The sequence below is a fragment of the Diabrotica undecimpunctata genome, chromosome 11, assembly GCF_040954645.1.
Source record: "Diabrotica undecimpunctata isolate CICGRU chromosome 11, icDiaUnde3, whole genome shotgun sequence".
NCBI lineage: Eukaryota > Metazoa > Arthropoda > Insecta > Coleoptera > Chrysomelidae > Diabrotica > Diabrotica undecimpunctata.
In genome coordinates, this window is record NC_092813.1 from 6,707,137 (window position 1) to 6,730,691 (window position 23,555).

A 23,555-nucleotide genomic window follows, 5' to 3' on the forward strand; every position below is an offset into this window, starting at 1 on the left:
TTCGGCTGTAGTGACCTCTAGGCTGAAGCTCTTAACATAAAATGTTTCAGGGCTAATTTATAACATGCACGTATTATACCCAACTTGTCAGGAGAGATCTATCAAAAACAGGCTAACCCGTCCAACCAAAAAACTGATAAAGGCCTTAGGCACTGATCCAGAAGAACCTGCAAGTATGTCCAGTCCAAATCTTCTGCCGATTCTAATGAAGACAACTACAATTCTGATAGCTTACAACCATCGTAATCTTCTTAGTTCAGCTCTTATTAATACTAACACCATGCTAAGACTAATTTAATGGAACTGCGATGGCTTTTACCCCAGACTAGAATATTTACAAAAACTCATATCGGACTGCTCGCCCAAGTTTTTCTGTCTTCAAGAAACCAATTTCACCAAAGATCACAACCCCTACCTCAAAAACTACATTAGCTACAACTTCCTAAGACCCTACCATAGACACCTACGAGCAAGTGGCGGCTCATCTATTTTTGTTTCCAACGATATATTCTATTAAGAGTTTAACTTATACAATCATAGAAGCGATTGCGATAACCACATGGTGTCCCAACACGATATTTATTTGTTCTCTAGAACATAATAACTCGCAATAAAAGAATACAAGAAGGCTCTTAATAGATATCGCAAAACTCGTAGCATCGATGATCTTTTAAGAAAATACGTGCAAAATCCAAAAGAATTCTGAAGGAAAGCAAAAAAGAATCCTGGAAAAAACTCGTTAACAGAATAACTTTAGATACCCCTCCCGCCCAAGTGTGGACAAACATTAAACAAATGAAAGGTTTAAACACATATCACAAAATATCCGCAATAACAGATGAAGATAATGTCATTACAAATGATAACCAAATAATCAAAACGCTAGCCAAATACTTCAACAAAACTAAGTCTGAACTCTCCATTTCGTACCCCACAAACCACTCACAACCTAACCCTATCCAAACCAATCCATTAAACCTTGCCTTCACAGAAGTGGAGTTAAATTTGGCAATGTCATCAATAAAAAACTCATCTGCCGGTCCTGATTACATCCCATCTATCTTTCTCAAACATCTACAGGCAGGATCCCTCTTGAAGCTACTTATATACTGTGCTCTACAATAAGATAAAGTTCAGCCAAAGCTTTCCGAGTCTTTTTGTGACAGTCGCTTATCATATCGATCAGGAAAAATGATTCAACTTCTAACGCTACCAGTGCCTACAGACTAATCTCACTAACATGTAAAATGTGCAAACCACTAGAAAAGATAATAAATAAACGTTTGATTTGGTTTCTTAAGCAAAATAATCTGATAGATGCAGCACAGTGGGGATTCAGACCCAATCAAAGTACGATGGACAACCTGGTACCTCTCCAAACAGAAATAATCCAAGCAGTATCAAATAAGACGACTGACGTCATCATAGTTGCCTTAGACTTAGAAAGTGCCTTCGACACAATAAACAGAGCTGCTGTTATTAGAAAACTTGAGCAACTAAATTTAACGGGTAATATTCTCATCTTTAAAAACAATTATCTACAAGAGAGATCATTCAAAGTAGTTGCAAACAGGAAAACATCTACATCATATATCTTACAAAATTGAGTCCACAAAGGCTTAGGTCTCAGCCCCACGCTATTATTTCTTAGCATTAACGATATAAACTTTCTGGTTTTTTTTTCCAATAAAATACTCAATATACGCAGATGATCTTGGTCTTTATTGCCAAGGTAAAGTTAGAAGGAGCACATGCTCTTTACTCTAAAACACTCTTAATAATCTTTATAACTGGTCCACTAAAATTGGAGTTAATTATCATCTTGAAAATCTAAAGTCATAAACTTCTCTACAAGACATCACACTCACCCTCCTCTACTTCACCTAAATGGATTTCCTCTTTAAGCAGTTAATAAAAAGAAATTATTAGGAGTAATATTCGATAAATGACTTACATGGAGAGATCAGATACAGAATACACAAACAAACCGCCTAAACAGAATCAATATCTTAAAAACTTTAGCGCATCATCAATGGGGACAGAAGAGAAAGTCCTCTTAAGAATTTAGAGAACAGTGATCTGCTCTAGGTTGAATTACGGAAGCATTCTCTACAAATCTGCTTCCGACACTCACGTTAAAGGTCTGAATACAATTCAGAACACTTCTTTACGTATTATCCTCGGCGCCTTTAAATCAAATCCTTCTGAAAGTCTTTATATCAAATCTTCAGAACCTCCACTTTATATAAGACGGCAAAGTTTACTATTGTCTTACTTCTCTACAATTTCTGCTAATCTAAAAAAACCAGTAATTAAACTAATTAATACTCCCCACTCTGTCCCAGATAATAGTTACCCTCGAGCACATTCTCTCTCATAAATTTTAAAAACTTTGCTAAAAGACACAGACCTAAAACTCACAACTCCGTTTACTACGTCCAGAATTCGCCCGTGAACCAAAAAGCTACCTACTCTCTTTACCAGCTTGAACTGATACAAAAAAGAAAAACTGTCCATACCTCTTTTGGTACAAGCATTTGAAGAACTTATACAGACACAGCATTATGACAAAATTCTCTACACAGATGCGTCCAAAGAAGAACATGATCTAAAATACAATAGTAGCATCATATCAGCTTTTTCCCAGATGCAGTATACACACAGTAGAACTGTAAGGAATATTCAAGGCATTAGACTCGCCCATTGCTAATGAGAAATCAGTAGCAAGACGAACCGATTCTATCTCCGCAATTGACTCAATCAGAAATATATACTCCATACATCCCATTGTACAGTGCATACATAGTATCTGCCAACAGCAATCAAAAAATGGTGTTTCAGTAACTATCATCTGGATACCATCCCATGTTGGTATCAATGGAAATGAGAACGCTGATCATGCAGCAAAACTGGCCTTCTCCTTAGAAAATATGGAAAACATACAACTTCACCAAGACCTAAAGGCCAGTATCAATAACAACGTACCAAGCACTTTGCAAACACACTGGAAAGTGCAAAATACAAAAATACGCACAATTCGACCAACTGCTACCTCCATCACCATGCCTCAAATGAGCAGGAAAGACAATATTATTATCAGAAGGCTCAAAATAGGTCACACTCAGCTTACTCATGGATATCTGATGTCTTCTGAAAACCATCCTCACTGTAAACATTGTAATGAGTCGTTAACATTTCAGCACGTATTACTAGAATGTGTCTAATACAAATCTCAAATAGAGTGGTGCAACTTTCAAAATAATTTAAGTGATCTACTCGGTTCTACGAACATGTACAGTGCCATAATTCATTTCCTAAAAGACTATTACCTTTACTACTTGTAAATATATTAAGATATTATTAATATATCCTAACGTCTATATAAACAGAATGTATATGTATGTAAACATAAACAATATAATAAACTGTGTACCAGTATCAATGGCCCATAGTTGCGGAGACACTTTAATTTAAAATAAAAAAAAATCAAAAGGTAATAGCATAATATTTAAAAAATAATTTATTTTAAAATATACGATATAAATTTTAACCTAACATAAAAATTAAATAAGAAATTAAAAAATGATTTTAAACTGCTACGAAAAATAAAATTTTAGATAAAAATAATATTTATAATACACGTGTAATCGGCGCATAATAGTAAAAATGATACCCTTTATTAACAATACCCTTTTTTTAAATAAGTTTATAAAATATATAAGTAATAAAAAGATACCTTTTTGTAAATAATTAGTTTCACCATTATGATCATGACTTATCAAAAACGTTAGATGATATGTTCACAAAAGTATACGAAGAATTTATAACATAAGCAAATACAACAATTAAATTAAAATTTAATTCTCTTGAATGTACTACAACTTAGAAATGGTGTATATAAAAAAAGCATAGTTTATATAAAAAAAAAGAAAAAATGTTCATTAATGCAAACGACAAATTTGGAAAAAATACAAATAATTTAGAAAGAAGAGAAAAGAGAAAGGGAAAGAAAGTGACTCTTAAAAAGGTTGCGTTGAAAATTGAAACTAAGGAAAGTAATAAGTATGATAAAAAACATAAACAATTTTTGGTAGAAAACACTTTGGACATACATGAGACTGATAAAAGTAAATTTATAAATATAGGCAAATAATTACACCGATATAAAATCAATATTTAAACAATGCAACAAATAAAGTAAATTATAAAAGTAAAAAGATAGAAAAAAAAATAGAATTCCATTTTAAAACTATAGCGAGTGCTGTTTAAACGAATAAAACAGAAAATTCAGTTAAATGTGACTTTTCAACTGACAATAGAGATGGGGATGAAAAAAATAAATTCTATAAAATGCAATGGCGGAAATACTTCCAAATTTAACCTAACAGTAGTTTTGAATGGTTTTAAACTAAAAGTAAAGAAGAAATATGGAAAATTATATAAACAGAGGGTAAGTTAGATTAGGTTCAATGTGAGTAGACGCTTAACCACCCTTCCACTCGACCTAAGAGGTCTATTGTGGCTAATCGACAGTAAAAAAATACAACTAATACAAAATGTAAAATAAATAAAAACTAAATAATAAATAAAATTATTAATAATAAATAATAAGTAAAATAAAATTTTAGAACGTCCATCAGACACAAAAATATAATATATAATGGAAATTGGATATAACCTAATTGATGGTGTATTAACGAGATCACTTTTAAAAACAATGCGGAACAAGATTAAAAGGGGATTACATAAATTTAAATAGACGATGGCCATAAACAAAAAAAAAATATAGGCTAGAACTTTTAAAAGAAATTAGGTGGAACAAAAACTTGAAAGAGATAATTGTAGAAACTTAAATTCAAAAGTAAGAAAAAACTGAAGAAACAATGTCTCATAGGAAAATACTTTTGAAGATAATTTTAATGAATTATAATCGAATTTAATTAATAAAAAGTGGCTTAATGAAATATGGAACTTGAATACATATTGGATAGGATATTATTGAGTTAGGTCATTTTTAACTCCCAATACGGGACGGATTAAATCCTTGCTTGCTCTGTTAAGATTAAAAGAGATCTCACAAATTTAAAGAGAACAAATTGAAGAAGCAATGTCTCATGGGAAAATCGTTTTTGAAGATAATTAAAATAATTTTAATCGATTATAATCTATAAAAAAAGTGGCTTAATGAATAACGCAAAACGGTTTGAAAAGAAGAAGTGCAAGGTCAAAATGATAAATCTAAGTGAAGGGAATACATAAAAAATACAAGAAAATGGTAAAAATGTATACAAACACTAATTAGATAATTTGATAGGGAAAGTAGAAGATTAAGTTTACTACGAACTAGCCAATTTAAAAATAAAATTACGCAAACATTATATAAGGATATTAAAAAATTAAAATTTTAAAATAAAAAGTATACAATAATTGGATGGAAAAACCTCAATGGTATGTATTACTATGTACCAGGAAAGTTAGACGAGAAATAAATTAGCAGAATACAAAGTAATGTAAACGGAGAGAGAATAATACACAATAACTTTTGCCATCGTCATCTGGGTATAAAATCATTAATAGAAACATAATTGGACGAATGAAAGCATAATTTATTATGAAAAAAGGACTACTTATGAATTTTACGAAATAGCCAAAACTCAAAATTAATAAAATAAGCAATTAATAAAAAATAAGTTAAAACTCAGTAATAATTAAGGAGAATCATATTTACCCTCAAAATACCAACTCTAAGAGGAATGAGATTGTTGAAGATTTGCTTTCGATGTTACATTTTACACTAAACTAACGGAACGACAAAGAAGCGATATATTTATATGCTAAATAGCTATGTCTAATTATGATTCATATTCCAATTAGAGAATTTACATTTAGATATTATAATCAATAAATTCTTCTACGACTTGATCACAATTGTTTGAATTGTTTCATGTTGGCAAAGCTTACTCAACGATTTTGTCGTGGGTAGGAACAATCAGTACAGTGATATCAAATATTAACTTAAGGTTACATAAAATAAGGGTGTAAATGTAATGTAAAAAAGTGTCTTTCTTATTTAAAAAATATTTATCTGAACGCAAATAAATATTCATTCTATATTATAATTAAATATAAAGCTATCAAAATCTTATATAATGTACTCCTTGTTCTATTATCAATATTCTGTCCTATCCTCTACATCCCTTCCCCACTGCTGGATAGGTGTGTAATGAAGGTAGATAATGTAATCATACTGGACACAAGAACTGTGTGCCAAGTAACTTGTTAAGTAATATAAGTAATAGTAAAAATTGAGAATAAAATTGTATTGAAATAAATTTTATTTACATGTTCAGTTTTGCTACATATTTAAGTTTATAAAATAAAAATTGATATGTTACATATCATTCCCATTCTGCTTCAAAAAATTGGCAGCTTGAGAAGTGCTGGCGGGAGTGTTTCTGTTGCCTTTTGTGATTATATTTTTTGCGGTTGAAGTTTGTGGTGATAATCCTAGTGGTAATGGAGTTTGTCGTTTTATAGCAAAATTTTTAATTATATTCTGTGATTATTTAAATATAATGGACGAACAACAGAGTTGTTCCAAGAGAAAAGACAGCAAAATGTTAACGTCGGAAGAGAAGGTAGTGATACGATATGAAGGAATTTAATTGCATGATGCAAAAAAATTGCATCAAATATTAGCCAAGCGATCGATATTTGTAGCAGTTTAACAAAAGTATCCATTAGCTGTATTTATTATGTGCCTAAAAATACATCGGAAAATAAAAAGCAAGTAAAACGTAAAACTAGAGGTAGAAAAAACATTGTTTTGGATGACGAGATAAGACATTTTATTTTCGGAGTAAAATTCCAACATGAAAAAATTTCTCACGGGCTCGAAAACTACTTTTTACCCAAGATATCTCGTAGAATATTAATGGGAACTATGCGCGAAATGAACTTTCGATATGTAAAAACAGAAAAAGTGTGTTATTAGAAAAAAAAAAAAGAAATTCTTGTGTGGAGAAGAAAATATTTTAAAGAAATACGCACACTTCGCAGCATTGAACGGAAAACATATTATTTGGATGAAACCTGGATTAACGAAGGTCATACAGTTGGAAAAGATTGGCAAGATTTAAATGTCAAAGATAAACGCGAAGCATTCATAGAAGGCTGCTTTACAGGACTAAAAGCTCCATCAGGAAAGGGACGACGTTTAATCATTAACCATATAGGAAGTGATACAGGGTTCCTTGATGATGGTTTGCTTCAATATGAGTCAAGAAAAACAGGAGATTATCACGAAGAAATGACTTGCGAAGTATTTGAGCGCTGGTTTAAGAGAATCTTAATAAAATTAGAACCTGGTCAAGTCACGTCAATAGACGTTTTAGCGTAACTTCCGCAATAGCTGGGTAGCATCAGTAAGCTTTCTGCAAATTTATTTGTTTTTTTATAGCTTTTTGTAACAATATAACTATGAAAACTTTGTTTTCGAAAAGTCCACAAAATTTATTATAAAATCTTATCACTACAGCTGTTTCGGCACCTTTCTCAAGTGATCTATTCTTGGTATGCATTTACACATTATAGTCTTTAACCAAACAGGTTGAGGAGGGGAGAACTGTTTGTCTCAAGTTGGTTAAAGACTATAAAGTGTAAATGCATACCAAAAATAGATCACTTGAGAAAGGCACTCTGTCGAAACAGCTGTAGTGATCACACTTTATAATAAATTTTGTAGAAGTTTCGAAGATCAGGTTTTCAGTGTTTTATTGTTACATAAAATGAATTTTCATCAAATAACGGTCGAATCCATCAAATATAGCTTTTTGCTTATGGCTTTCTGTATTTTAAGGGGAATGTAGGGAATAAGCCACAAAATATATTTAAATGTTTCATTTACTGACGTTTCGATCTCTATAAAGAGACCATTTTCAAATATATTAATGATAGATATATTTATTTTTTATTTTTTGCTTTGCTTGTGGAATTCTGTATTTTTAGGGAGAATTTTGAAAATAAGCCACAATATATCTATTTACATGGTTAATTTATTGCTTTTTCGATCTCTTTTGCAGAGACCGTTCTTAAAATTAGAAAAAAAAAATAAATAATATAAGATTTATATAAATAATAATATATAAATATATAATAATAAAAAATAAAATAAATGTAACTATCATGTATATCTTTGAAAACGGTCTTTGGATATAGAGATCGAAACGTCAGTAAAAACCTGTAAATAAATTGAAGACATGAGTTGATAAAGGTTCTATGTCCATTTTTTTCAAAAAATGACTTATTTGTATATTTGGTTACCTAAAGTCGTAATACAACCCCTGAATAACTCAAGATTCTTAAATTGTTAATAATAAGGATTATTTTAATTTATAAAGGTACTATGTCCTATGACTAAGTACCCTTTTTTATTAGATAAAGGTGCTATGTCCATATTTAAGGACATAGCACCTTTATCCACTAGATAGTGGGAAAGTTTTATTTACATGGTAGGTGCCATGTGACATTTTAAGGTTATGTTTGTTGTTTATCACATTTTTCAACATGGGTTCGAGAAATAAAAGAATGTTAGAATTAGTAAAAAACAAGAAAATATGTGTTTCAAATAAAGGTAAGTCCGAATAGAGAATTTTTTGTAGATAGAAACTGTATTTTGTACTTCTCTAGAGGTCAATACCAATGCGGTGATTTTGGAACAGCCAAGCACTAGTGGACTTCAAAAGAAGGTCAACTCTAAAGCAGGTAAGCATATTAAAAAATTTTTTACTACCTTTATTAATTAATCATCTCTTTTTAATAACAATTTACCCCCTCTGCAATTCAATTTTTTATTTAAAAAATATAGATATAATATACATTACTTGAGTTATTATTACAGACATACCTACCTATGTACATAAATTAAATTTTTATACTATATGGATAATTGTACTGATGAAAGTGTTACATCAGGCAGCGAATATTCCCCTTCCAGTGAAGAAGATTCAGAAGAGGATTCTGATAACTCAAATATTTCTTATTCGACGAGTCTCATAAACAAATATCCGGATGTTGATAGAGTCAAACGTAAAATGTTTTCTGATAACCAAGAAATTAAAAGGGTAAAGTTAAAAAAAGTTAAGATTAAGAAATAAAAATAGAAATTAGAAATAAGTATAAATTTAATAAATAACTAAGATATTTTGAAGGTTCCGACAAACAGCAGGGAAACCCCGGATAGGATTGACGAAGTGCAGGAGGAAATACCTCTTGAAATACGTATAGAAGACCATAACCAGCAATTCCATGTTACTGCCGATGAAATAAGTAGAAGAGAAATTGTTAAACCAGTTTTAAAAATAACTAAAAAAAGAGTCCGGAAACCTGATAATTGGAAACGAAATAAAGCTGCAAGGTTAAGACAACAAGGTAAAGAATATATTTCTCAAAAGACTGGTAAAGTGATGGAAGAAAAAACAATTAAAAGAGATTTACTGTGTAAAGAAAAACGTAGACTAAACTGTACTGAGAAGTCTAGTATTGCAGGCAGAGAAGAAATTCTAAGAAAATTTTATAAGCTAGATACAAATTCCAAAAATATTTTAATTTTTAAAAGTATTAAGATGCAGGAAGTTAATCGTCACCGCCCTCGTAAAAATATAAAAACGAAAGCTTACAGCTCTAAATATTTTATTACGTGTGATAAAGAAAATACACTAGTGTGTAAAAATGCTTTCTGCTCTTTATACCGAATTGGACGAAAAAAAGTCTTTAAAGCTCAAAATGACTTAAAATCTGGCCAGGTAATGCCCTCACCACATAAGCAAGGGCATCACAAAAATCCAAAAAAAATATCCGATGAAGTAATAAACGGCATTGAAAATCATATCAAGCAGTTTCCTTCAGTAGAATCACATTATTCTAGGACTAAAAACACACATAAAAAATACCTTTCCCCTTTACTCAATATTAACCGACTTCATCAACTGTATACAGGGTGAGTCATAACTATTGGTACATAGACTAAGGACAGGTTATTTGGACCAAAATATGGCTATTGGGCCCAATATGCCTTAATAAAATGTTGCTGAGAAAAAAGATACAGGGTGTTAAAGTTAATTTTTGTTTTTCGTTTTTTGCTAATAGTTTCCCTGTATATTTATAAATTGCTATCAAAATTGGCACAGAGGCATAATCTTAGACAAGAAATAGTATTTTATTTACAATTCCACTATCAAATACCAAACTAATAAACAAAGTTGCAACTAACGTAAGGTTTCCGTTTTGACGATAAATCAAAATTAAACACACTGTAACTTAAAAGAACTCACAAAAACTCAAACTATATGTTCTACATGGTCTCCTCCGATTTATATGCCTTTTCTAATTCCTTTTATAAAGGATTTTCGGACGTTAAAAAAAATATTATTCTGTCCCCTTATAAGATTAGCTGCATTTTGAATGTATCTCCAAAGTTCGTCTCGTGTATTAATTTCATTGGCATAAACTAAGGACTTCATACGTCCCCAAAAATAAAAATCTAGCGGGTTGTACTCAGGACTTCTTGGTGGCTATTGAAAATCACTGCCTCTGCCAATCCATCGTTGAGAAAATACGTCATTAAGAGGATTTCTAACAGCTAATGAAACATGAGGTGGCGCTCCATCCTGCATAAACCACATTTTTCTTCTTACGTCCAGTAACAGATCATCTAAAATATCACTAAGAGTATTTTCCAAAAAGAATAAATAAGAATCTCCATTTAAATTCAGAGGAAGAACATAAGGCCCTAGTAGTGGGTCGCCTATAATGCCACACCAAATATTCAATTTAAACTCATGCTGAAAATGTCTAGCTTTAATAGCATGCGGGTTTTCTTCTTCCCAATAATGACTATTTCGCCAATTAAAAACCCCTCTTCTGGTAAAAGTTGCTTCGTCGGTGAACATAATATTCTTAATAAAGTGTCTGTCATTACGATGTTTATTCAGAATACGTTGGCAAAACTGTAACCATCGTGGAAGATCTGTTGGAAGTAAATTTTGAACAGGAGTGAAGTGATAAGGATGGAGGTTCTCTTTTTTTAGAATTCTAACAATAGACGACTGACTTACTCCTGTTGCTGCTGATAGATGTCGTGAACTTAGTTCAGGATTTTCATCTACTCGAACCAAAAGTTCATCTTCTTGATTAGGTGTGATTTGTTTCGGTCGACCACCCCGATTTTTAGTGTAAAATGACCCAGTTTCACCTAAACTACGATATAATCTTGCAAAAGTTTTGTGATTTGGTTGCCTTCTGTTTGCGTATAACATTTCATACTTTCTGGTTGCCGAGCGACCGCAAAAATTTTCTTGTGCGTATACGCAAATCATATCTCGCATTTCTTCATTAGTAAAATGATTGTGACGAGGCATTTCAATCAAAAAAAGTAATGATTACTTTTAAAAAATGCAACATTACTCTACACTGTCACATCCAAAATAATTTACTCTGAACAAATGACATTTACCAACAACAATTATCTGACAGTCCAAAGCATACTTTTCATAAATGAAATAATATTTGAAATCCTTTTTTAAGACTCTAAGCCGTTCGACTGCGTTTTTATCGAAAACGGTTAAAATTATCATGTTTAAACAAGAGTACCAATTTTATGTAAAAATGATGTTTACGTCCTATTTTCTTATAAAAATTACTAAAAAGTTTCATCAGAAAAAGTTTAGACTCAATTTGATCATTAGGTATGATCCACGTGGCGCCCTCTATGACAAAACGTAAAATTGTAAATAAAATACTATTTCTTGTCTAAGATTATGCTTCTGTGCTAATTTTGATAGCAATTTATAAATATACAGGGAAACTATTAGCAAAAAACGAAAAACAAAAATTAACTTTAACACCCTGTATCTTTTTTCTCAGCAACATTTTATTAAGGCATATTTGGCCCAATAGCCATATTTTGGTGCAAATAACCTGTCCTTAGTCTATGTCCCAATAGTTATGACTCACCCTGTATAGAGGATTGTCAAACAAAAAAGCTCCAAACTAAATATTTCGTAAAGGCCTCTTTTTACAGACATATATTTGAAACAAGGTTTAACTTATCTTTTCATCATCATCACTGGCTCGACAACCCTTTTTGGGTCTTGGCCTGTTCTAGGATTCTTCTCCATTCCGATCTGTTTCGTGCTTTTTTTCTCCAGTTTTTTATTTTTAAGGTTGTTATATCATTTTCTATTTGTTCTAAGTATCTCAGTTTCGGTCTTCCTCTTGTTCTTTTTCCTACTGGCATCTGTTTGAATATTTTGTTTGGTATTTCGCCTTCTTCCATTCTTTCTACATGTCCTATCCAACGCAGCCGTCCTATTTTGATGAATGTTATAATATCCGGATCCTGGTGTATTTTGTATAATTCAGAGTTGTATCGTCTTCGCCATATTCCGTTTTCTTTTGTGCCCTTATATATGTGTCGCAAGATTTTTCTTTCGAAGGTGGCTACCAACGTTTCCTCTCTTTTAGTAAGTGTCCAGGTTTCTGAGCCATATGTGAGTACCGGTCTTATTAGGGTTTTATATATTTGGCATTTTGTCTTTCTTGCGACGTTATCTGATCTTAGGTGTCTAATTAAGCCATGGTAACATTTATTTGCAATAAATATTCGCCTCTTCACTTCCTCCGTAACGTTATTATCAGACGTGACTAGGGATCCCAAGTATATAAAGTTTTTTACCTCCTCTATGTTGTGTTCTCCTATTGTTATATTTTGTGGCTGCCTTATTTCTGCGTTTTTTCTTACCTGCATATATTTTGTTTTGGTCTGATTGATTTTAAGACCACTATTTTGTGCAGCTCGTTCTATTTGGTTGTATGCCTCTATCATTTCTCTTCTTGATCTTGCGATTATGTCAACATCATCTGCAAATGCTAGTATTTGCACGCTTTTATTAATGATTGTTCCTCGTGTATTGACTGTTGTGTCCCTCAGTATTTTCTCGAGCACGATGTTGAACAAGATGCATGATAGAGCGTCTCCCTGGCGTAGTCCCTTTTTCACATCTATTGTTTCCGTTAATTCATTTTGTATCCGGGTTCTACTTTCTACTTTTAGAGATTATTTTATCAGTTCTATTAGTTGTGTTGGTATATTAAATTCTTTCATTGCTTTTATTAAGAATTCTCGGTTTATATTGTCATATGCGCTTTCAAAGTATATGAAGAGATGATGGGTGTCGATGTTATATTCACTTGATTTTTCGAGGATCTGTCGCAGAACAAATATCTGGTCTATTGTTGACTTCTGTCTACAGAAGCCACTTTGGTATTTGCCAACTATTTTTTCAGCGTGTGGTCTAAGTCTTTCATAAATGACATTGGACATTATTTTGTATGCTGCATTCAGCAGCGTGATTCCACGGTAGTTTCCACATTCTAACTGATTTCCTTTTTTATGTAGTGGTACAATAATACCGCTATTCCACTTCGTTGGTAGCTGTTTATTCGACCATATCTTTGTTATCAATTCATGTATTGTTTTTTGTAGTGCGTCTCCTCCTTCCTTTAGTAACTCCGATGCTATTTGATCCGATCCCGGTGCTTTATTGTTCTTTAATTTTTCTACTGCTGCTCTAATCTCGGCTATTGTTGGTGGAGTCTTTTCTCTGTTGTCTGCTTGGTCTAATGGTATGTCAGGGGTCGTCTCTCTCCGATCTCCTTCAAACTTTTCCGTAAAATGTTCTGTCCATCTACTTAGTATCTCTTGCTGTTCTGTCAATATATTACCTTCCTTATCTCTACACATCGTTGTTATCGGTTTGAAGTCTTTTCTGCTTTTGTTTAGTCTCTGATAAAATTTTCTTGTGTCTGTTGATTTACTTAGTTCTTGTAGTTCTTGAAGTTCTTTGTTCATATATTCCCTCTTTTTTCTTCGGTGAGTTTTCTTTTCTTTTTTGCGTAGTCGTTTATATTCTTCCTCTGCTTGTCGGGTTCTGTGCCCCTGTTGCATCAGTAAATATGCTCTGTTTACTACAACTGATAGTACAAAGTAATCAAGTTGTTTTACAAAAGTTACCTAAATGCGGTGGTTTGACTTCTGAAAAAATTTCAAATCTACAAGATCAACTTACGTTTATTCCAGCAGAGTATAAATGGTATTATGATATTGTTTTGGAAGAATGTTTGAAAAACCCTAAGAAAAAACGTAATTCACGTTAAATTTAAATGTTTCTGTGTCTTTGTTTATAAATTTTTAATGTATCTTACTTTGCTTTTGTTAATCTGCAAATAAAATTTAATTTCCAGATTATTCAATAGTTTTTTTTATTATTTTTTTTTTAATTTAAATACAACATAGGTGACATAACACCTTTCTCTACTCAAGCTTATACCAACATCTGCATAAAATGTTGGTTGATTAAGGTGCTATGTCCATTAAAATTAAAATTACTAAAAAAGTTTAAATTCTAGAAAAAAAAATATTATATAAAAAAGTACAAACCGATTCTAATCTAATAAGATATTGGTAATTAAAATTTATTAAAAAAAAATATATAAGTGAAAACGCGTTTCCTTCAATTACTCAATATCTGAAAAAGTGGACATGGCACCTTTATCATCTTAAGTCTTCAATTTATATTGTGGCCTATTTCGAACAAATAATATTTAAAAAATATAATATAATTAACGTTGAAATAAAAGTGAGTGTACTCCACTGGATTTTCATACATCTTTCTTCACTTTTCTGTCATCAAACGATGAAATCACTCTCCCAAATAGTGGAATTATAGTATAGAGTTGTATAAATGCCATTCTTAAAGAAAAGTAATTACCTTTCTCCTAGTTCCTCCTCCTTGTTTTATTTCCAGTAGAAATTTAACATTTGTAGCTATGGCATCAGTATTGGTTTTCTAAAGGCGAATCGATCTATAAAAAAAATTCAGTTGTTGACCTAGCCTTTAACAGAAAATTATGAATAGTATTTAAATCCCTTTTCTTGGTATGCTTTCGCTCAAAAAAACTTAATTCTTAATTTAACTTTTAGAATTAATTCTAACATTATTAATTCTTCTTTTCTTTCTAATGGTAAATACCAGGCCTGTAGAGAAGAAGAGACTAAATTTAATGTCCATTGATATATAAACTACAATTACAAGTCTTCTAAGAATTGTGTTTTTGTACAAAAATTAATCAGAAAAATCCTAACTATTTACGTTCAAAACATGCTTAACAAATCCAATAACCTTAGTTTTTGAACTTGCCAAGCAGCGTCTGCCTCCGTTACTATGTCGATGGAGTTATTGTATAATCATTCTGACAATCTTTCTAGAGTTGTTTAAATTATATTATTGAACGCCCTTTTTAAATAAAATAATTGAGCTTCTCCTAGTTCCTCCTTGTCTCATTTCCAATAGAAATTTAAAATTTGCAACTGTGGCCCCAGTATTGGTTTACTACAGGCGTATCGATCTGTAAAAAAAATCTGACTTATAACAAAAAATTATTACAAATTCTTACCCTATTCGCAACATCGATTTTCTTAGTATTCTTGCTTCCGATAAAAAAAATATACAGAATTGTTTCTTCTTTTCTTCTGGAAGAACTCAGCAACAAACATGACACCTCAAACTTACATAAAAAAATGAAAGAACTTACAGGCAACACCAGACAAAGAAGAACACTCATAACAAGAGATAATAATGGAGAAATACTTACTGAAGAGAGCAAAATAAAGGAAGTATGGGAACAATATATAATCCATCTGTTCCATGACGAGAGAGAAAATGAACAAGATATAGGTGAAGAAAAACAATACCTACAAATTTTACCCTCAGAAGTAAAGAATGCCCTACAGAATGCAAAACAAGGAAGAGCATCGGGTCCTGATCAAATTCCAGTTGAACTGTTAAAAGCCTTAGATGACGGTAATATAAAGAGACTCACCCGAATTCTCAACCACATATATGTAGAGGGCAACATCCCGGAAGAATGGCTTAAGGTTGATCTTCACCCTCGATTAATTTGTTTCTGATCCTAGAGATGGCTCTACTGCGGCATACTACTGTGGTAATTTTTTTAACTTAATCGTAGATTTCTACATGATGACTCTGTGATATTTTCAAACCCTAATATAAATTACAGTTTTCTATCATTATATCCATTGGCTGAGTTGCCAAGTTGTGTAGACAGTAATTTTATCAAATACCTAGTAGACCAAGTAAGCAAAGATATCTTTAACAACATCTTTATGTATAATATTTTACTGCTCCGCTGTGTCAATCGGAATATATTAAAGTTACGCATTTGCAAGAACATAATCCACACATATCATTGAAAAATGACACATATTTATTATGTAAACATTTTTATCCACAAAGAGGTACTTAGCGGCGCTATCTGTGAATATCGTATTACCATTAAATTTATACATGCAATCATAAATATTAGATTTTTGTTGATAGTTAAAAATTAAATTAGGTATCTGGTATTATTAAATATTTTAGTGGGATTTATATGAAAAATGGTCAATCGTCAAAAATGTTATTTAAAACATGCGAACATGTCTTTCTTTTGGTCTGTTTATTACTGGGTTCAGGTTTGTTATTTTCCTTATTAGTGCGTCTTTTTCTCTTCTTTGTATGTGTCCAAACCATCTCAGTCTGTGTGGATTAATAAATTTCACTATGTCTTCCCCTTAGGTTATATTTCTATTTCTTATTTCATGCTTCATTAGTCTTCTATATTCTCCTTGTTCGGGCTTTATTGGGCTGTTTATTCTTATCATTTTGCTTTTAATAATTCTTACTGTTTCTTTATATTTTACTTTTTATTTATATTTTTATTTTCTTTATATCTATTTTCGTAAGACATATTACTTTTGCTACGTATGCTATCACCGGTCTAATTGCTGCTCTATATATTTTTGTCTTTGTTTTTTGCTGTTTTTTATCTTTAAGTAGTGAATGATATTTCCAAAACACGATGTTTTTCTCTCACCTTGTGTGCGTGGTAGTGTCATGCGTTGGATGTACGATTTGGGGTAGTTGATGCCTATTTAGTTATCACGGTTCTATTTGGTCTAATTAGTTCTTCAGTTTCCGTATTCGACCATTTTATAAAGCCAAATGAGTATGTAAAAAGTTCTTTTCGTCATCTTTTCGTCCATAATAAGCTGGTTTATGCGCATTTCTGGTTCCCTCAGTTAGATCGGTGTTGTGATCTACTGCACAAATCGCGCAATGTAAAGTAGATGTCTCAGCTTGCACCTGAAAATAAGTTCTTAAATTAGTAATTTGTTTTTCGAGTTGCTCACTTATATCCATAAGTCCTCGTCCTCCGAAATACCGCGGTAATGTCGTTCTTTCTACTGCACTTCGAGGATGGTGTTTTTGTGCATTGGTGAGGTGTGTTCGTACTTTTCGCTGAAGATTTTCTATATCATTCGCTTAATCTTTGTATGTAGGTATATTTAAAAAAATATACCTATATACCTACATACAAAGATTAAACCTCTTTTTGTGTTACATGGTATACAGCCAGCTACAGGAATTTATTTTCCTTGTGGATTTTCTATATCCGTTTTTGTCCACTTAACAATACCAAATGAATAGCTACGCGCGGAACATGCGTAGATGTTTAGTGCCTTAAACAAATTTTTACTGTTAAGGTGTAAACGAAGCAGCTGTTTTACCTTTTGTATAAACTCAGTAGTTATCTCAGTTTTTATTTGCTTATGGTCAATCTTCCGCGATTGCTTTATTCCTAGGTATTTATACATACCATTTTCACCGATGGCCTCGATATTCTGGCCGTTTAGCATATCGAATCAGCCGGGCTAAACCTTTCCTTTGATTATACGGCACTTGTCAAGACCGAAGTGCATACTAATATCATTAGAGAAATTTTCTACTGTTTTTAGCATCTGATCCAGGTGGCTTCGAGTGGAAGCTAATAGTTTTAAATCATCCATATACAATAGATGATTAAGGTTGATACGCCGGGCTACACAGGATGTGACCAATTTATACAGAGTTGGAAGACAAGTAATTGGGCGGTACTTGGTTGGATCTTGAGTGTTACTTTGATCTTTGGGAATTAAATAAGTTATTCCCTGGGTTAGGAAAGATATAAATAGAAAAAAAAATACAAACAATATAGTTAACATAAAGCTAGGTACAATATTCTGTTCGTTTTCATCAAACTTGTTTTTGAAACTATTTAAACTAGTAGCTTCTACTATAAAAACAAGTCCGGAGACATTTTATGAAAAGCTTTTTATATAAAGTATAAAGCAGAATTCGCTTTACTAACTATTTTTGCTGTTTGAGTAGACCAACTTAATGTTTGGTTGACCGTAACACCAAAATCATTAACTTCCCGTAGCGACTTCAGAGGAACTCCATCCCAAACATATTATGTATATCGGAAATATGAATATCGGCATGAGAAGATTTAAATGACAAAAAGTCAGAAAACTATATGTAAAATGTAACTAAAATGTAAAGAAGCAATATTGGTCTAAAAAATATTGGTTGTTGTCTTTATTCGTTTTTTTGCGGCATTTTGTTGGTTAGTACTAATAATAGTTGAAACTTTATTAATATACTTTATTGTTAGTTCTTTGTTAAGTACTTTATATTTTTCCAGTTCCTCTCGCCATTTATTCAAATAGTTTAGTTGATATTTAGTTATGTCATCCTTTAAAATTGAACTCTAGAAAATTTGGTTCTTAACCACCTCATCTAATTGTGCAACATAAATAATGGACTATTATTATCTGCAAATTTAACCGTTAATGGCCTAGGCTTATTACTATTGTTAACCTGCCAATACGAAAAACGGAAAAACGTGGAAACTGATAACGAATATTTGCTTCTTGTTACAATCCTCGAGTTACTCAATTGAGTTACTTTGAGAAAGTTGTTCCAAGGCCTCGAGACAATCCTTAATCGATGCGAATCTATCTGATAACTTAGAAATTAAATCAGATAATTTATTAAACTGATCTTAAAATGTATAGCAACTATTACAGACGATTCTTAGTGACTTCGATTTTGTCCTAGTTATTCTTATAACTTCTTCTTGTGCAATATTTAGACATTGAATATGAATACGAATATGAACAAGTTCGTTTGAAATACCTTCTATAATTATTACACCAGCATCCAGTTCAAATAATTCTAATATGGCACCCATTTTTGATGTTAATAAAGATTTTTCTATCTTACCAGTAAAAAACTATATAAAGAATAGTAGGAAAATGTAACTTGACTTTCACACACAATACAAAAAATCCAACAACGCTAATTGAATAATTAACTTACCACGTTAAATATGCAGAACACAATAATTATTGTATAAATACACAATATGATATTAGATATACATATCTAATATTAGGCTTATAACAAAAGTAGACAGGTGGTAGACATTGTGGACTATCACGGGTTGTGTTTCTCTGCATGTGCTAGCAGTAGAAAAGAGACATCTCTATGAGAGAAGAGAGCATTTGACAACAGCTATAAAAAAAAGAAAGGAAAAGATCAATGGAAAGATGGCAAGAAGAGGAGAACAACAAGGAAGATGTTGCCCAGTGGACCAAGATGCTAATCCCGAGTCTAAGGGGACTGGTTAGAATGTCTGTTTTAGGGCGTATCTTCATAGGTTCAGAAAGACAGATACAGATAAATGCCTATACTGCGAATATTCCGACATTGTTACTCACACAATGCTGGAGTGTAATAGATGTACAGTGGAGAGAAACAGAGAAAGAAATAGGTATGAACCCTGTGACTGTAAGAGAGATGATCGTGAAGATGACTGGAAGTACGGAGGGATGGAATAGTGTTCACAATTACATCCGAGCAGTCATTAAAAAGAAAGAAGAAGAAGAGAAACACCAACCGAGCCAACGACACAGATAAGATCTAATTACTATTTTAATGGAAATAAGCCACAATTGAAGGTTAAAATAAGTTTATTGACGTTTGAATCTTTGATCTTTGATCTTGCACTAATAACTTGTTTATACTCCAACAATTAATAGAAAAAAGAATAGTAGTTGGTACCAAAGTACATCTAGCCTTCATCGACCTAGAAAAGGCGTATGATACAGTTCCAAGACTTAAATTGTGGCAACAACTCGGCATTAGTCCATACCTTTTAGGAATAATTACAGAAGTATACAGAGAGAACACTACTTACCTAAAAATCGGAAATAGACTATCAGAGCCAATAAAAGTAACTAAAGGACTAAAACAAGGATGCAGAATATCACACTCACTGTTTAATTAATATATTGAGGCAGCCCTCCATAATTGGAAAAATGGGAATGGGAATCCCCATAGGAAATGACGTACTGTTCTACCTGAACTTTGCGGATGACCAAGTCGTCCTAGCTCAAGATTTTTATGATCTAAAATTTATGATAAAGCGTCTATACAGAGAATATGTAAAATGTGGGTTACAAGTCAGCATGAAGAAAACAGAATATTTAGTTATCAATTCAGATGCAAGGTTTGAAGTGTTGATCGACGAGGACGTGGAAATCAAACAAGTGGAAAAATTTAAATATTTAAGTGCACTCATTGCTAAGAACGGCTTGGGACAAACCGAAATTAAACACCGAATTACTCAGAGACGTAAAATTGTAGAATGTCTGAACTCCTTATGGTGGGATCGCAACATTTACGACACACAAGTAAGAGAGGGTGGTTTTAGTTGGTAGGCAGGATAATAGATACCTGAATATTTGGCACTGCTACAATCTTTACTACTTTAAATTAAACTTAAACCCAAATTTTAGGGACTCAAAATGGAGGTAGCATTAAACAATTTCAAACCCCCCCTCAGACAAATTCTGTGTACGCCACTGGTTATGCAAGAAACACTATTTTTATAAATACTAAAATAATTAACTAAAAACGCCTAAATAGGTTTTTAAAACTAAATAGGTTTTTTGTAGATATATTACTTATAGAGTGTAAATTTTATGATATAATACTCTCAAAATAAAAGTTGCAGTATCTACTATTCTGTAACTCTGTAAGTTTCAGCATGACCGGTTCAAAGTTCAAAGTAATTGATATGGCAACCCTGTTAGTGTGACGTTTCGCTTGAAGCGTTTCGAAGACGAACGTAATGCTATCTATCGATGATAAATACTACCATTGCTTCAGATGGAGCCATCTCCCTACATTACAATTTGAAGGCGGCAGTTCAAGACATAATACTTGTTTAACGAGATTTTTCATATGTTTAGGAAAAAATATTATAATTTTTGTTGCAAATATTATCCACTTTTACAGTTTTATATATGTTGTTATTAAAAAATCTTTCGGTTTCTTACCCATAACTTTATTATAAGCCGAAACATATTATTTTTTCCTATTGGGACAAAACTGTAAATTCAAAAATTTTCAAAAAATTCATAAGTATTTCTTATAATCATATCTTGATGCTGTAAAAAAATTAACAAAATCCTATGTTTGGTTTTCCCGCTTTATACTTGGAAAAAAGTAGTTTTTTTGAGTTTTTTCAAAAACGAAAACATGAAGTTTGTTTAAAAGTTGTCAAAATACTTCTAGTCATCACATATACCTTCTCAAATTTTTTCAAATTTTTTGAATTTGGGGTTTGTCTTTTGGGGGGTGCAGATCAACCTTAAATCGATATTTTTACCTCTACCAAAAAACAACAATCCCAAAATCATGTAATGACTATAGATTGATAAGCCTAATGTGGTGCCACCCTTTAAAGACTCTCTTGAAAATTGTTCAAAACCGAATTTATAAGAAATGTGAGGAGCAGATAGATGAAACTCAGTTTGGCTTCAGAGGAGGCATGGGTACAAGAGAAGCATTATTTGCGTTGACGGTACTCTTGCAGAAATATCGGGAATATAACAAGAGTGCATATGTATGCTTCATAGACTTTAGGAAGGCCTTTGACCGAGTGCAGCATATGAAGTTAATAGATGAATTAAAAAACATCAATTTAGACAAAAAAGACATTGAGTTTATTAAGGCTATATACTGGAACCAGAAAGCAGTAGTAAAGGTGAACGATATAGAAACAAATAACATACCGATTGCGAGAGGGGTTAGGCAAGGATGCGTCTTGTCTCCGACGCTTTTCAACGTGTACTCACAGGTCATATTCAGAAAAGCCTTATGGGAAAGAAAAGAGGGAATAAGAATTGGTGGAGAAATCATAAACACCATGAGATTTGCAGATGACACGGTAATTATGGCTGAGAGTATAGAAGAACTACAGACTTTACTAGATGCAATAAATAGTGAATGCATTCAAATGGGACTTGACATCAACACAGATAAGACCAAATTTATGATAGTATCAAGGAGTCCAATAAATAATGAACAACTAACTCTTGGTGGACAGCAAATAGAGAGAGTGACAAAATATAAATATCTGGGAGCTTACATCAACACAGAATTAGATCCAGACCAAGAGATCCGGGTACAAATAGAAATGGCAAGGGCAGCCTTCTTAAAATTCAAACAATTGTTCTGTGACAAAAATCTGAATACTGCGCTGAGACTGAGGTTTGTTGAATGTTACGTCTGGTCGCAACTATTGTACGGGGTAGAAACATGGACACTAAAAGCGCAAATAGTTAAAAAGATTGAAGCCTTTGAACTTTGGATATACCGGAGAATGTTAAGAATTCCATGGACTGAAGGATGGGTCGAGACAAAAAATTGTTGAGAACGATAAAAGTACGCAAGACTGCATACCTTGGACACATACTAAGAAATAATAAATATAGTCTTCTGCAGGTCATCATGCAGGGTAGAGTCGATGGCAAAAGGGAATAGGTAGAAAGAGGAAGTTATGGCTGCGAAATATTCGAGACTGGACAAACATGACTGTAGACGAATTATTCCAAGTTGCAAAAGACATAGAAGCTTTTAAAAATGTGGTCGCCAACCTCCGTTAATGGGGACGGCATAGGAAGAAGAAGAAGTTTCTTCTTTTAAGATGATGTCTTCTAGTGATGCTGTCGACCACATTAACTCATCTTATCCTATTCATAGCAGCTCGAATTAGATCAGATGACGTTAGACGAGTCCATTTTCTATAACAGAAAATCTTCCCAAAACCGTTAAAAGAGCTTCTTCAATATAATATCTGTCGTTCATTCTTGCTTGTTGTCTTTTTTTGATTTAAGATTTTCATGTGGAAGTACCTATGGTAATAGATGTCTTCATTTCGTTTCACTTTTCTATGCTGCTACTAGTGTTTTCAACTATTTTCGCAGAATTCTTATTAAGCTTTGTTTTTACTTTTTTCAGAAAGTTGTTTTCTTTCAGTAGATTGTGGGCCTCATTTTCTTGTGAATTATTTTGAATCGTATGTTGATATTTACATCTAATAAACTATGATACGAGAAGACATCTTTTTTTTTTGTTGATAATATCAACATTATTTCCTTCTAGAGTATCACTGGGTGCTTTTAGTGTATAAAGCCTTCCTGGATGTAATTTTAAAAATGTATTCATTACAACCATATACGTGTCATGGCAAAATTGAATCACTCT

The 23,555-nt window shown here is 32.2% G+C and overlaps 1 protein-coding gene across 1 annotated transcript; it reads left to right on the forward strand.

Annotated features, from left to right (window-relative positions):
- Positions 1 to 1,247: 1,247 nt before the first annotated feature.
- Positions 1,248 to 1,607, forward strand: LOC140452617 (uncharacterized). Its single transcript, XM_072546935.1, has one exon. The coding sequence runs from the start codon at positions 1,248 to 1,250 to the stop codon at positions 1,605 to 1,607; it is 360 nt and encodes a 119-aa protein (XP_072403036.1).
- Positions 1,608 to 23,555: the final 21,948 nt, after the last annotated feature.